The 14,154-nt window shown below is 40.7% G+C and overlaps 1 protein-coding gene across 1 annotated transcript; it reads left to right on the forward strand.

The window, feature by feature from the left end:
- Positions 1-270: 270 nt before the first annotated feature.
- LOC115787234 (LON peptidase N-terminal domain and RING finger protein 3) lies at positions 271-12,913 on the forward strand. Its single transcript, XM_030739827.1, has 12 exons — positions 271-1,126; positions 4,534-4,652; positions 4,782-4,904; positions 5,030-5,146; positions 5,257-5,476; positions 5,560-5,644; positions 5,810-5,924; positions 6,569-6,690; positions 7,178-7,336; positions 7,436-7,598; positions 7,840-7,989; positions 8,166-12,913. The coding sequence occupies exons 1-12, from the start codon at positions 433-435 to the stop codon at positions 8,322-8,324; spliced, it is 2,226 nt and encodes a 741-aa protein (XP_030595687.1). The 5' UTR covers positions 271-432; the 3' UTR covers positions 8,325-12,913.
- The last annotated feature ends 1,241 nt before the right edge of the window (positions 12,914-14,154 follow it).

A 14,154-nucleotide genomic window follows, 5' to 3' on the forward strand; every position in this document is an offset into this window, starting at 1 on the left:
GTTGGGGTTCAGTCAACAGCATGGAGATCCTCCTGGTCAAATGAGACTGATTACATGTACCACTAAATTGTGTCATTCTTTGGGAACCCTGCAGCTTTGACCGCTGTTTACAAGAAACCTGCATGCAGGTCAGACAGACTCCCGCCCCATGCCCCAGCACTGAAACTGTTACATGGCAGATTGTTTTGTAATAGTTTTCCAAACTCGTCCAATGAGAACAGCTGGCCGGCATCACGTGACACAACTTTTACATAACAGTTTTTTTTCTCCTTGCCATGCTCCATTGAGAATAATATCGGTCCTTTCTGGACTAGGGCATGAACGTGCAGAGTTGTCAGTCGTTTCCAGCAGAGGAGACAGACCTGAATGGCAGCTGGGGTACAGACATGCACCGCATGGATGAGGTGATGCACTTCAGACAACCTGCTCTGCATGGGGACGGAGAGTGAGAGCATGCTGCATCTCGCGGCACAGGCTTTCCAATCGAAAAACTTCGACCTGGCGGCGGATATCTACGAGTGCCAGCTGGCGTGTCTTGGAGAACCAGAGAGCCGACAGGAGGTGATGGTAAAGCGGGCTGACGCGCTAGCGTTCGGGGGTAAATTCACGGAAGCTTTCGATGTGTACCGGCAAGCCTCGGAGATAGAGAGGCTGAGACCGTCTCACCTGGACAACCTCATAGAGTACCTGTCTGGTACTATCCGGAGGCAAGACTGGGGTGAGAGGCAGCGGGGCAGCCCGTGCAGGGGAGAGGAGGCAGGTGCGGCGGCTTTATGCCCGGGAGTGGGTGCCACAGGTTGCGGGTATGAAGACTTGTCCTGCCGGATATGCCTGAGCTTTTTGTTCGAGCCTGTGACTCTGACGTGCGGACACTGCTTTTGTAAAAAGTGTCTGGAGAGGGAGAGGAAAGAGAAGGAGCGACCGGTTGTGTGCAAGGAGTGCAAGGACATCTCCAGAGTGAACGACGTCCAAACTTACAGGGTCAATGTGGTCCTCAGCAACCTGCTGGCCAAGTGGTTCCCCACCCTGTACCAGGCCGGCCAGCTGAGGCGGGAGGGCAACGCGTTGTACGCCGAGAAGAAGGTGGAAGCTGCGTTGGAGAAATATAACCAAGCAATACTCATGGGTAGGACACCGAAGTACTTCCTCTTATTTTTATAATAAGCAAAAAGGGAGTGTGTATGTGTGTGTGGCTACTGTAGCCTACTTTTGGAACTTTGTTCGTAATACCATAACAGCGTGTCAGTTGTCTTTATATGAAAGCACAGTAAAATAATAAGGTCGAGTTGTTAGACATTTATTGGTGTCATAAGTGTGTCATATACAGTGTGGTAGTGACACAGTAGCTGAGTGCCTCTCTGCTGGCATCTAAGCGTTACATCGCCATGTGTTGGATAACAGGGTTATGTGGGCTGGGCTAGTGGACCAAACATTGCGTAAGCACGTAATGCTCCTCCCCCAGCTCCCTCATTGTGTAACGTCAAACAATGGATCAGGCAAATGTAGGTCAAGGGTATCAGTGCGGGTCACCACTGGGTACACTGGTGTTATTTTTAATTGGGCAGAGGTTGTGTGGTGATAAAATAGGTGAACTGTGACCTTCAGACAGGGACTATGAGCTGTGAAATCTGCCCCAATATGAATTTTGCAGAATTTTTAATTTGAATAACATTGACTTAATAAATGATAAAAGATATGTGTTTCTTTGCTCTTTTCTGTTTTATCAAATTAATATCAGTGATGGACACAGTGATTAAACTATAATAGAGAAGTTTCCTCTGGCACAGGCAGTGTCTTGAATACTTGGCCTGTCCTCATTTAACTCTACAGCAGTGTGCAGCTGCAGCTCAGTCACTTAATAGGCTGGTTGTGTAAGTTTGGAGCTGCGTGTTTCACCTTTGCAAAGTGTGCCATATTTTCCATTGCTGACTATTTGATAGCTGACATGCATACTGTTTTGCATTGCATAAGGACCGAACATTTCTGACTGTGGGTTCCCACTTGTAGAGTGTTTATCTCAAAGCGGCAGCACTGGAGCTGCTCCCACAGTGATAGACTGGGCTTTATCCTGGGCTGTTTTCATGATATCATTCAAGGTGATTCTACATGTTTCCTAGAGGTGTTCTGATTGGTCAAAACAGAATTTCACTGAGTAAAGATTTTGTGTAAGAAAGTGAGGTTTTGAATTGTCATAGTTGCAGAACCAAATTGAACATCTCTCTATCCTTTATGATATATTCACTTATCTGTGTTCCAGTAGCCCACTTACCATCAGATTGTGCCGGTTCCCCAACATCTGGTGCAGGCCTTGTTAATGTGAGCCAGCTTGACTCTGTATTACTCATATCCAAAGTTAGGCAGGTAGCGTTAGGATCCCTACTGGATGTAGGCCACAGCCAGGTTCAAACCCCACTCTCCCATGTGGGGAACCAAGGGCTGAGAGAAGAGCTAGAGAGGCTGTGGAAGGTGGAAAGCCAAAACCTTTTTGGTGGGTGTCTACATTTTTTAATATACAGGAAAAATCCTGCATGCAGGCATACAATTAGTGGGGTTAGGTAAATTGATGATTCTAAAGTGCCCATAAGTGTGAATGTTAGTGCGAATGGTTATCTGTCTTTTTGTGTTGGCTCTGCGACCAGCTGGCAACCTGTCCAGGGTGGACCCTGCCTCTCACCCTGTGGCAGCTGGGATAGCCCCCCATCCCATGACCCTGAATTTGATAAGTGGAAGAAAATGCATGGATGGATGGATGCCTTTAAAAATGTCTTCTGACTAGCATAGTATTTGCCACACACACTCTGTGTGTGTGTATGTGTATGTGTGTGTGTTTGGGGGGGTATTTATACATCATTATTTAAAAGGAGTGGGGGGGGGGGGGGGGGGGGCATCCATTTCTACTGGTAAAAATAATCCATTTCCCACAGGGTTGACCTCTGGTTTTAGGGTTATAATTTCAGAGTAATGTTGGCTTTATATGAGGGTCAAACATAAAGTTGCATTTAGGCATGCTGCAGTTAAACTTGAGTAAAGTCTCCAAAGATTTAATGCAAGTCTGTACAATGGCCTCGGAGTTATAATTAGAACGGGGGTGTGTGGTATGTATCTTTGTGTGTGTGTGTGCATTTATGTGTGATAAGGCTGCCTGCAGTTAACCACAATGCTAATCAGTCTTCCTTCTGTCCTGCTTGTGCAGATATTGGGCCTGATACCTGTGCAGTTACAGCCCTCAGTTTGACTCATTTTGCCTTGTTTGGGGCTCTTCCTGTGCACCCATTTCTGCTTTTAGTTCTGTAAGCTATTTACTGCCTGTGCCCGTAGTGAAGCTGGGAAAATATTTCCTTCTGATTCCCATAAGGCTATCTGTGACATTTGCATAAGTTTCTCAAGTTATGAAACCTAGAATCTGGGTGACCTTGATAGTACTGCATGGTTTTGTAAGGCAGCAGTTTTTTTTTTTTTTTCTTTTTTCATAACACGTTTTGTAACGTGAAATCGGACCCATTTTAAACATTCCCTCTGTGTTATAACGTGAGTATTTAACATACCAGCAAATCCAGATATTTGAAAAGGGAAAAGATAGTGGCCATTAATTTTTTTTTAATTCCACAGAAAGCTGCAAAACATTTGCTTGTATATACAGGGGTTAGGACTTTTACAGGGAAGATAGTATTTTAATAATAAATAAATAGTTCAAGTCTTTTTATTAAACAAGAAATTCCACAAAATTTGCTGTGATTAGTTGCTCAAATATTTCCATGTTCTACCTCAGTATAAATGAAAACCTGTAGACAAGGAGTCTGAAGATGCCACATGGACATTTTTCATTTTTTCATTCTTTGGCATTTTTTTTTTGACAAGTACTTACCAATGTAAAAAATATTGACTGTTTATTCAATAAGTCTTCCCATATTTCATATTAACAGAATAATTGGTGTATAAAATGTTTGAAAATAAACAAAATATCCAGACTTCAGTTGTCCAAGACTATATCTTAAAAGATTCAAAAGTCCACAAATATTCTACCTGTAAATGTATTTATCAGCAGGTCAATATTATCAGCTGATATTAGTTATATGCCCATCTATCGGTACAGCTTTTAAAAGAAGATTAAAAAGTAAAGAAGGGGCAGAAGAAACAGCCTTCAACCATATTATGAGCGTTGATGTTCCACAGATTGTCCACCAGAGGTCACTCTGTATTTTCCCTGTTGGCAAGCAATAACAACCAGTTAATCATAAACGAATAAATAAATAACTACACATAACAAATGTTATGTTGTCATTTATGTTTCCTGTGTCTGAAAGAAAAAAATATCGGCTGATATATCGGAATAACATTATTTATTTTATCATTGATTGATAGTCCTATTAAGTGATCTGTTCATTAAATGATAGAAAAGAAGTGTGCATGTGTATACACACACACACACACACACACACACACACACACACACACACAAGTGACAAATAGTTGACAAACAGTGGAAAATAAAGTATCTCTACAACTAACGGTCCCTCTGGTTCTTCTCTCCAGCACCCACAGACCACATACTGTTTAGTAACCGCTCTCAGATCCACTCGAGTCTGAAACAACATGAAAAGGCTCTGAGGGACGCTGAGATGGCCTGCAGACTGATGCCTCACTGGTCCAAGGTACAGCAGAGAAACTGCAGTTTTTAGTTCATTATATTAAACACATACGCTCCTGTATTAGCTAAGTAAATGTGATAAGCTACCATTTGGGATATGAATTAACAGATTGTATCTTTCTTCTTCATACAGGGTCACGTTCGTAAGGCCCAGGCGCTGGTGTCATTGGGCAGGACTGAGGAGGCTCTAAGAGAGTACCTAGTGTGTCTGTCCATAGAGCCTGACTGCAGACTCGCTAAGACTGAGGCTCACAAGGTAAATATGACAGCTGTTATCTTTTGACCTACCCAATGTAACACTGCACTTAATGTTTTACTGAAAAAGTGTGCATTTGCAGTACCATCAAATGAATTACATCATTGCTTATTTTCTTCTCTCAGCTCTTGAGTGATCTCCTGGCTCCAGTCAAAGATCAGGTCCCTGAACACATCTCTGACTACTCCAATATACTGTCTTCCAGAACATACATCAAAAACAGTATCAAAGCTTCCTTCCAGGTATGAGATGTTCCACCTCTGGCAGTCAGCCAATCTAAATCAAATAAAGTCCACATAAGGCTTCTCTTTACTTCTTTTTCTCATCTTCTCTGCATCTTTTTCTGTTCCAGAACCTCACTCCCAGATCGCTGTCTTCAGAGTCCTGTCTTGCCAAAGCTCTCCCTGCACCTGAGCGGTCACCAAAGGGGAGTCAAAGCAAAAGCCAGGGAAGGACAGAGGTCCAGGGGCTCGACCAGTTCTTCCTCACCAAACGTAAACGGAGGAGTTCAGAGGAGGAGGTGAAGGAGGAGCTTCAAGAGAAGAATGACAATCACAAGAGATCCAAATCTGGTGAGCTTACAACTATGCACAATCATACACTCCCTATTAGCAACTTCAGTGTTGTATTTACTGTCAATTACCTCTCCATTTAGAGCCAACAGAGGGGCCTGATTCTTCGAGTTCTGTGGCCGATGACCTCTTTGACCCTGCAGATCTGGATTGTCCTCTATGTATGAGGTAAGAGCAATTTGATTTACAGCTTGGTTTACACAACTGACAACTCATGCAGGCTGTGAAGGGCCAGACTGCACACACTAAATCTTACAATATAAATCAGGCGTTTTATTGCTGTTGTAGTGTAGCTTGCACTTCTTTTTTCAATGTTTGTGTGTTTCCATCTAGACTGTTCTATGAGCCTGTGACGACACCGTGCGGTCACACTTTCTGTCTTCAGTGTCTGGAGCGATGCCTGGACCACAATCCTAAATGTCCCCTGTGTAAAGAGGATATGTCTGAGGTATGTGGCGCAATAATACAATAAACTGTTCAAACTAACGTTCCACGAGGCATCATTCAATAAGGCCTAAAGCATTAATTCCCAACCACGGGTACAACTAACCTTCTGCAGTAGCCAGAGGCTGTGGGGAAAGATTAGATTAACTAATGTGAAGAAAAAACCTGAAATTGTATTTTAGGAGAAGGTTTAAGCAAACGTTAAACCAATTAAAACCAGATAAGCAATAACCAATAAGGTAAAAAGCTTATTAAAAGTATTGCTAGCAGTTAAAGTTTGCTAAAAGTTATTATGTTGATTTTCTTCTTTTTTTTTTAACAGCAGGTATAAAGAAAAATTACTCGCTACATGTAAAATGGTTTTAAGTGAATCCTGAGTTACTAGATTCGGAGCCCACCCCATTAATGAATGTAACTTGTTGTAAAAGTGTTGAGTCTTATAATGATATTGAAATATGTGTTTGGTTCATGTCATGGCTGACTTTTGGTCCCATAATAATATCAGTATCTGGGCTGATTTAGCATATTTGGTTTGTGTGTCCCCTGAATCCAGGCAGACTAACACAATGTTGTGGGACAAATATACACACAGACACACAGTCTCTGTCATTCTGCTGCTGGTAACATATTCACTGTGTCTGTCTCTAGTACCTGGTCCAGAGGAAATACTGTAAGACAGTAATAATGGAGAACCTGATATCGAAGTATCTTCCCTCTGAGCTCATGGAAAGACAGAAAATCCACCTGGAGGAGATGGCTGAGCTCTCAAAGTAAGTTTGTATGTCCCGCTCGTTTCTTCTGTCTGATCAGGTTCTGCATTTATTTCTGTCTAGTTTCCCCCAGAAAAAACTTTTGATGGATTATAGCTCGTGTCTGACATTAACACTGAGAATATTCTCCGCTGTTTGACCCACTGACCTAAAAATAGATGGCACACACGTCTGACACAGTGACCTCTTAGAGTACGTCATTCAGGCATCAAGTTCCACTTTCCTGCAGGCCAATGCAGACCTGTATTTCCAGTAAATACATTTATTCACTCTCACAGTAGCCAGTGTCTTTTACATTTGGCCTAAAGGTCAGCTGCAGTTTTAGTAGGAACTTGTAAGGAAGTGAAAAGATTTCCATTCATTGGTTCAATTACAAATGGATTTATGTATGAAAGTTTATTTATGGCATTAAAATTTAGGAAAAGACACATTTTCTTCTTAATGAAAATAAACATGTTCTTTTTTTTTTGTGTGTATCTCTTTTTAGTCTTAACAAGAATGTGCCTATATTTGTGTGCACCATGGCCTTCCCCACTGTGCCGTGTCCTCTCCATATCTTCGAGCCCTGCTACCGACTGATGATTCGCCGATGCATGGAGACGGGCACCAACTGCTTCGGCATGTGTCTGGGAGATGACCTCAAAGGGTTGGTACTATAACAGGAGCTGTGTGTACGCAGTTGGTGTCAGATTATGGATCTACAAAATGTAAAATTGCTCCTGATTCTTCCTCTCTCGGCCTCCAGTTTTGCTGACTACGGGTGCCTGTTGGAGATCCGTGATGTGAAGTTCTTCTCCGACGGCCGTTCGGTTGTGGATACAATCGGCAAGCGGAGGTTTAAAGTTGTTCAGCACAGCGAGAGGGATGGATACAACACAGCTGATATAGAGTACCTGGAAGATGCTAAGGTATGAGCTGGGGGGGGGCAGAGGATGACTGTAGGCTTTATAATGCAGGAATAACTAAAACGTGAAGTTGATGCAGAAGTTGGCAATCTTTCTAATGACCAGAAACTCCTGCAACTGTGGATGCAAAACAACCGTATGGATATGTGAAGCAACGGTGAACTTATGCCACCTGGAGAGTTATTTAGAGAAAGATGGTGAGATGCTGCTTGATGTAATATCTCAGAGGTGTTTTTATGTGCAGGTGGAGGGCGTAGCAGAGCGTGAGCTCCAGTCTCTGCATGACGCAGTGTACGAGCAGGCCGTGTACTGGGTCAACTCTCTGAAGGCTGAGCAGAAGGCGCGCATTGAAGGACACTTTGGACCTATGCCTGAGAAAGACTCTGAACTTCAGGTACGTACTCACAGACACTTTTTTCCGCCATTAAGTTTATCTTTTAAATCTTTGTATTTTGGATTTATAGGTTATATTTTCATACAATGTATCTAAAATATCAGAATTTTTCTTCCGCTTTATTTTGCCCTTTCAACGCTCTCACTTATATGTTCTTGCTGTTTGTGTCCCTGCAGGCCAGTCCTAACGGCCCCTCGTGGTGTTGGTGGTTGCTAGCCGTTCTTCCTTTAGAGGGCCGGGCCCAGCTACCTTTCCTCGCCCTCACGTCTCTGAGAGACCGTCTTAGCGGCATCCGCAAGGTGCTGCTCTTTATGTTGCATAACAGGAGCCGGTGACATGCAAAATGCATTAACCGACTTGCCTGCACACACCCTCCCCGAAGCAGCAGTTGACCTGTTGTTCTTCCTTTCTGATGCACAAAGGACTGATGCTGATGCTGTCACACCTTTCCTGTCGTAGCGCTGACATCATCTAAACATCAACAGCAAACTTTAAGTCAAAAAAAGCAAACAACTAAGACGATGTAGAGCTGAATGAATAAATAGACATCCTCCATCATCACATTTGCAGCAAAACATCCTGGCAGACCCACAGACTTCAGCTATGTTCAGACAGAAGGGGAATCTGGCATTTTACAGTTGTCTGTTCAAACTCATCAGAATCATCACACTGTTACAGCTCTGTATTTCATTGATAATGTGCACATGCTGAGTTTACTTTCTGTACAGCAAAAAGCTGCTGTGCTGCGATGTCCTCGTCTGCCCAGGTTGCACTCTCACCTTTCTGGCTTGCAGTTCTCTGCTCTTTGCTGTTTGATCAGAGCGGTTAGACGTCTTTAAAAAGATTTGAGTTTTGCCAAAAAATATGAGCATCTTAAATGTGCTTCCTGTTTGAAAGTAGCCCGCAAAGCAAAGGCAAAGGAAATCCTCCCAAATTAATGAGCTGAAAATGGCAATAATAATTATAATAATTTAACCAATCATGTCTGCATTTTGTTGTCTTTAATTGTACATATGAATATGACAAAAGACCAAACCATAGTATAAATCTGAAAAATTTACCCCTCCTGTGATCGGAATCCCATTCACAGATAATTTACTTTATTTCCTCCATTTACTCAATCGCCACCTTTAGTGTATTTTTCAATAATTAGTTTCACCAGCTATTCTGCCTTTCCTTCCCATCCTTCCTTCCATTATCTTCTTTCTCATTCAAATGAATAACAAGAGAATGAGCTTTTGCAGTGGTGTGCTTTAAGGCTTTTGTTTTTTTGTTTCGTTCACAGTGTTTGTATATTTTGACATTGATTTCCATTATTTATTCATTGTTTTTTATTTATGCATGCAGTGACATTGTTTACATTTCACAAAAAGAGAGATGCCGAGCTGCTGACGTTCCAAAGTGTTTTTTTTTTTTTCTCCGTTCTTCTGACCCCAACTGTGCGCAGCTTTTAACAATCAAAATGTGGCACCAGCATGAACCTGACACACCTGCACCAGGAGGAATCTGTGTTGAAGGCAGGTTGCCCTCCAAACCATCTGTTTTTAGATGATCACCGGTGACCCAAATTGATTTACTGTGTTGACGTTAACACGTTTGGATCCTCATGCTGTGAGAAGCCTCTCTGATGCACAAGCTTCATTCAGCATCATGGAGTCATTACCACCAATATTTGGATTTCTGATGCCATTATCTGCTAAGTTTAATTTATTCAGTATTTATTCTGATTTACTTTGCACTTGCACATCAAGGGAAATGAACAGGGCAGGCAGGCCTCAGTATGCTGCAGTCAGAATAGTAAAGTTCTTGAATGACCACAAAAGAAAGCAAAGGTATCTGGTGTTTGGAATTACCATTTTTTTTTTAAACATGGTCCCTAAAGTGTGATGCAACAAAAGATCTCCATTCATTTGAGGGTGACTGATGTTTTGTAAAGGCCAGTGCCTTCCAGCCACACACTAAGGTGGTGTGGATCTATTTGTATACCATTTAAACCCCTTTTATGGAAATTTATTGCTTCCAAATGAATATTTCACAGCAGCATAAAAGAGAAAGAAAACAAACAAACCTGCGAGCATATTTTCAAGAAAAAAAAATATGTTTTAAAAAAAAAACAAAACCAACATTGAGGCCTTGCTGATGTCTGTGACGTGACTGTTTTACACGGCAAAAGCCGATCTCTGAAAAACACCAGAGATTGCTGAGTTTTGCCTTCATTTGTTTTCTATACATGTGTTTGATTTTTACATGTTTCTGCATCAGTCAGGTTTATTATTCGATGATTTTCTTCACTTACTGGTGTTTTTGTGTCTCTTTATTATTATTATTGTTTTAGAGCACTGGGAAGGTCATGTCAATGCAGCCACACTTACTATATCATAAAAAGCCTAAGCCATGTAATGTTTAAAAAAATAATAAGATGTACTGATAATATGTTGATATGGTATTGATACACTTGACCAGTTTTTCACTGGAGTCAGATTTTTGCAACGTGACGCGAGTCAAACAGCAACATTGGACAATGTACTTTAAATGACATTACAAAATGTTGTGTGTCGACCTTTTATGTTCAGTTCCTACAGGAGAAGGCTGTCTAAACAGATATTCATACAAACAAATATTCTTCCATATTATATGACTGACCCTCTGAGGTTTAGTGATGTTACAAATAGTAGCTAATGAACACTTATGACTGGCGAGCTCAAACGGGACAGTCAGTCACACTATAATCAAGCCTCTAGTGTAAAGGTGTCATACTTAAACCTTTTTACATTTATTAGTATGAAATATTTAAGTAAAGGGAAATTTCACCTAAAAACAAACTACATATTCTATTTCTGGTCAAAGTTAAAACAGCATTTGGAACCAGTGCTTAAAAAAAAAAAGTCACCTCAGCAAAGGCTTTGTTTTGAAAGCTGTGAATTATTTTTCATTTCTGGCAGCAGTTCTAGTGCCTTAAGTTTGAGTTCTTCCATTTTCACTTAAACTGCAGTGGCAACTATGGTAATATATTGTGTAATAAGTTTCTCGTGATAGCATAAATGTTTTTGTAAACCTCATGCTGAACACTGAAGTATCACTTTGCAGTATCACCTCCAACAACTGGTGCATTTAACTTGAAAGAATGCTATCCATTATAATTTGCAATGACTTAAAATTGTGAACAATGAACAGTGGAGGAGCCGGGTCAGACCATCACCCTGGGGTGGTACACTGAGCGTGGCAAATCTCTGTTGGTTAAGCAGTCAGTGTTTTTGGTCTCTCACTGTTATCCTTTAAAAATGTTTCTGTGTAGAAACAACAATCTGCCCCTTCAACAGGCTCCCCCACAGGTGGTGTTGGGGGGTTAGAAGGTCACCAGACCAACTACTGGCTCCCCAACTGACTTTTAACATCTAATAAGATTGAGTGTGAAGTACCACTGTAATTTCTGTCCTATTGTTAAGTGTCCGTCCAGCGTGTGTTAAAACACACATTTTACCAAATTCTGAGCAGACCTGGATTCATATCCCCCCTTTTCACTTTTTATTCACAGCTGACCTGCTGCTAACTTTAACTTTTAGTGCACAAATAGAATATTTGACTCAAGTCTTGCCAAGAAAGTAAATACATTTCCTCAAATAACAAAAATTGTTTTAATGGGACTAACTGGACATTAGCGGACTAAAGTGAACAAGAATACAAAAAAGATAGATTATCGCTGTCATATTTTTAATGCCAGTGAGCCAAAATGTAGTTAAGTGTTATAGTTTTCTTTTCAAAAGCACGCAGCCTGCTCGTGGCAGAGTCACATTAACTACAGCTACTCAAATTCACTGACATTTATGTCATGGTGGGGATTCAATACGCTCAGTCACAAATGAAGTCCAAAAAACAAGATGTTAATTAGGGAACAGCACGTTACAGGTTACATCTGTCTCAAAGTCGGGGGTTGAATTCTTAAAGGTCGAAATGAGTTAAATTGTATCACTTTGATATATTGTAGCAACCCAGTCTTACAACTGTGATCATGGCAGTCAACTCACAAGAACATTTCTTTACTGTTCTTAGTATTGGCTTCACAGAGCACACAGACTCATCCTGTAGAAGAAATTAAAAATTTGATTCATCCAGCTATGCAACAACAACAGGATGAGTGTTTAGTGCTCACTGACATCTTGACCTTTCAGAATTCAAACACGGTTTTTTTTAAGGAAGTGTAACTGACATCCTGTTTGAGCACTTCCAAAAAGGGAGAAAAAATGCTTCCTAATTGTGTCGTTTTCCTATCGGTGTTGTTTCTTCCATGTACATTATTGTGAGAGTTTAATCAGTGGTCTCTTTTTCTTTTTTTTAAAAATCTGTGCTCATCAGTCTTCAGATCATGAAACATGTTCGCTGTATGGATTATGTCACTTCAAAGCTATAATATCAAAGGTTTCTGTGTGATGTATTTGAAAAGTGATCCTAAATGTTTGAACTGCGTTAAGTAGCACTTAATTGGTCTTCCCTAATAGACTGAAAGCTTCTTGGAAAAGTAAATGGCCGATTGAGACTGCTTTTAAACTAAAACAAAGCAGGAAGCAGACAATTGTCTCAGTATCCCTGTCTAACCTGTCTCTTGCTAACCTCAAGAAATTTTCATGCCTGCAAACAGGAAGCACCAAACAAATACATGAACAGACTTCAGTTTCTTCATGGCCTCCTTCTTTCAAAAGTTGCAAAACTAGAACGTCATAACCTCTAAATTTGTCCAGGTGAATTCAAACATGATGAATGTATGTATGACTTGATGCTTCTTTGACATTTTCTGTTCATGTCTGTTACTAATAGTAAAAATTTAGCATGCAATAATTTGCAGAGGTACAGTCTGAGGTACAGCAGCAATTTGTGAATAAACTGAAAGGTTTTGTTCTGGGATTCTGAACAAACCAGAGAGGACAAAGAGTCTGATGTGTTTTTTTTTTTTGGTTTTTTTTGGTGTGTGTGTGATTCTTTGACAGCAGCAATTTAGATTACTTGCTACACCTGTTTTGTCTAAATTACCATACATACCAATTTATTTATAAAGCACCTTAAAAACAACAACAGGGCTGACCAAAGTGCTGTACAACACATCAATCACAGCAACAAGCACAGACATAGGACAGAACAATATAAAAGACACACCAAAAATGAACACAGTATTAAAAAAGTTTAAAAAATGAGGAACTACAAAACAGAAAAATTAACACCAATTCCTACCAACTTCTGGCTTTAACTTCATACAGAATGTAACTTCAAATGTTGGCACTGTGTTGGTAATTTGGAATCTGCACTCATGAACCTGTTAAGCAGCAGAATGAGAAAATGTTAAAATTTTACTTATCAAAATAGAAGCACAGACTTGGACAGGCTGTGCCTCACAGCAGACCATATTTGTCACACAGTTCTATTAAAAAAACTCCAGAAGTCACCAGCAGTGTAAACCCAGTGGAGAGCTCCAATTCAGTGAGTCCAGTTAGCGGAGTTAAAGCCTGCAAAATGGCTGTTAGAAGGATTGTACATCTATATTCTTTATACTGAAGTCAAAAAACAGAATTTCTTGGTTTTTCATAATCATCTGTGTCTCCGTATGTACCCGTTATTTATTTCCGTATTCAAGTAAATGTATTTCTTTTTATAGCCTACTACTTGGCTTAAGCAAAGCCTCTGTGTGCATAAAGTAACTCCCAACCTGATTTTAAAGTTCTTGCTGTTCTTTTGTTCCAAAATTTGATTTTCCAGTGGCAAAATCTGGAATGACACGTGGGAGCCTGCCAGCAGAGCCTGTTCGAAGAGCTGCCTCCTTCAGCCAGTGAGCAGCTCTTTGCATGATATTATGCTGATAGTTTTTAAAAATGTTACAAATAAGATTGAAGATGTGTACTGTCCCTTGGGAACATTGTTAAAAATATGTGGAACCAAAGATCCATCCATGGTAACAATATTTTACAGTTCTTCAGCCATAAATGATTTAGCAGCCAATACACATAATAAAATGCAAACTGAAAAAATGTTGGAATAATGAAAAACACAACTGTGAGGGCCACTGGGCTGGCCTTGTTTTCTTATTGCTGGTGTCTACCTTTTTCAGGTACCTACTGGGTGGAGCCCACCTGCCTGAACCTACGAGAGACTCCTTTTTGATCCTCTTGGAGGCTGCTT

Source organism: Archocentrus centrarchus, chromosome 10, assembly GCF_007364275.1.
Source record: "Archocentrus centrarchus isolate MPI-CPG fArcCen1 chromosome 10, fArcCen1, whole genome shotgun sequence".
In the NCBI taxonomy this organism is placed as follows: domain Eukaryota; kingdom Metazoa; phylum Chordata; class Actinopteri; order Cichliformes; family Cichlidae; genus Archocentrus; species Archocentrus centrarchus.

Coding starts and splice junctions, on each gene's coding strand:
- LOC115787234 (XM_030739827.1), top strand. CDS start 433: ATGGGGACGGAGAGTGAGAGCATGCTGCATCTCGCGGCACAGGCTTTC. Junction 5,477..5,559: donor TCACAAGAGATCCAAATCTG/GTGAGCTTACAA, acceptor CTCTCCATTTAG/AGCCAACAGAGGGGCCTGAT. Junction 5,925..6,568: donor GTAAAGAGGATATGTCTGAG/GTATGTGGCGCA, acceptor GTCTGTCTCTAG/TACCTGGTCCAGAGGAAATA.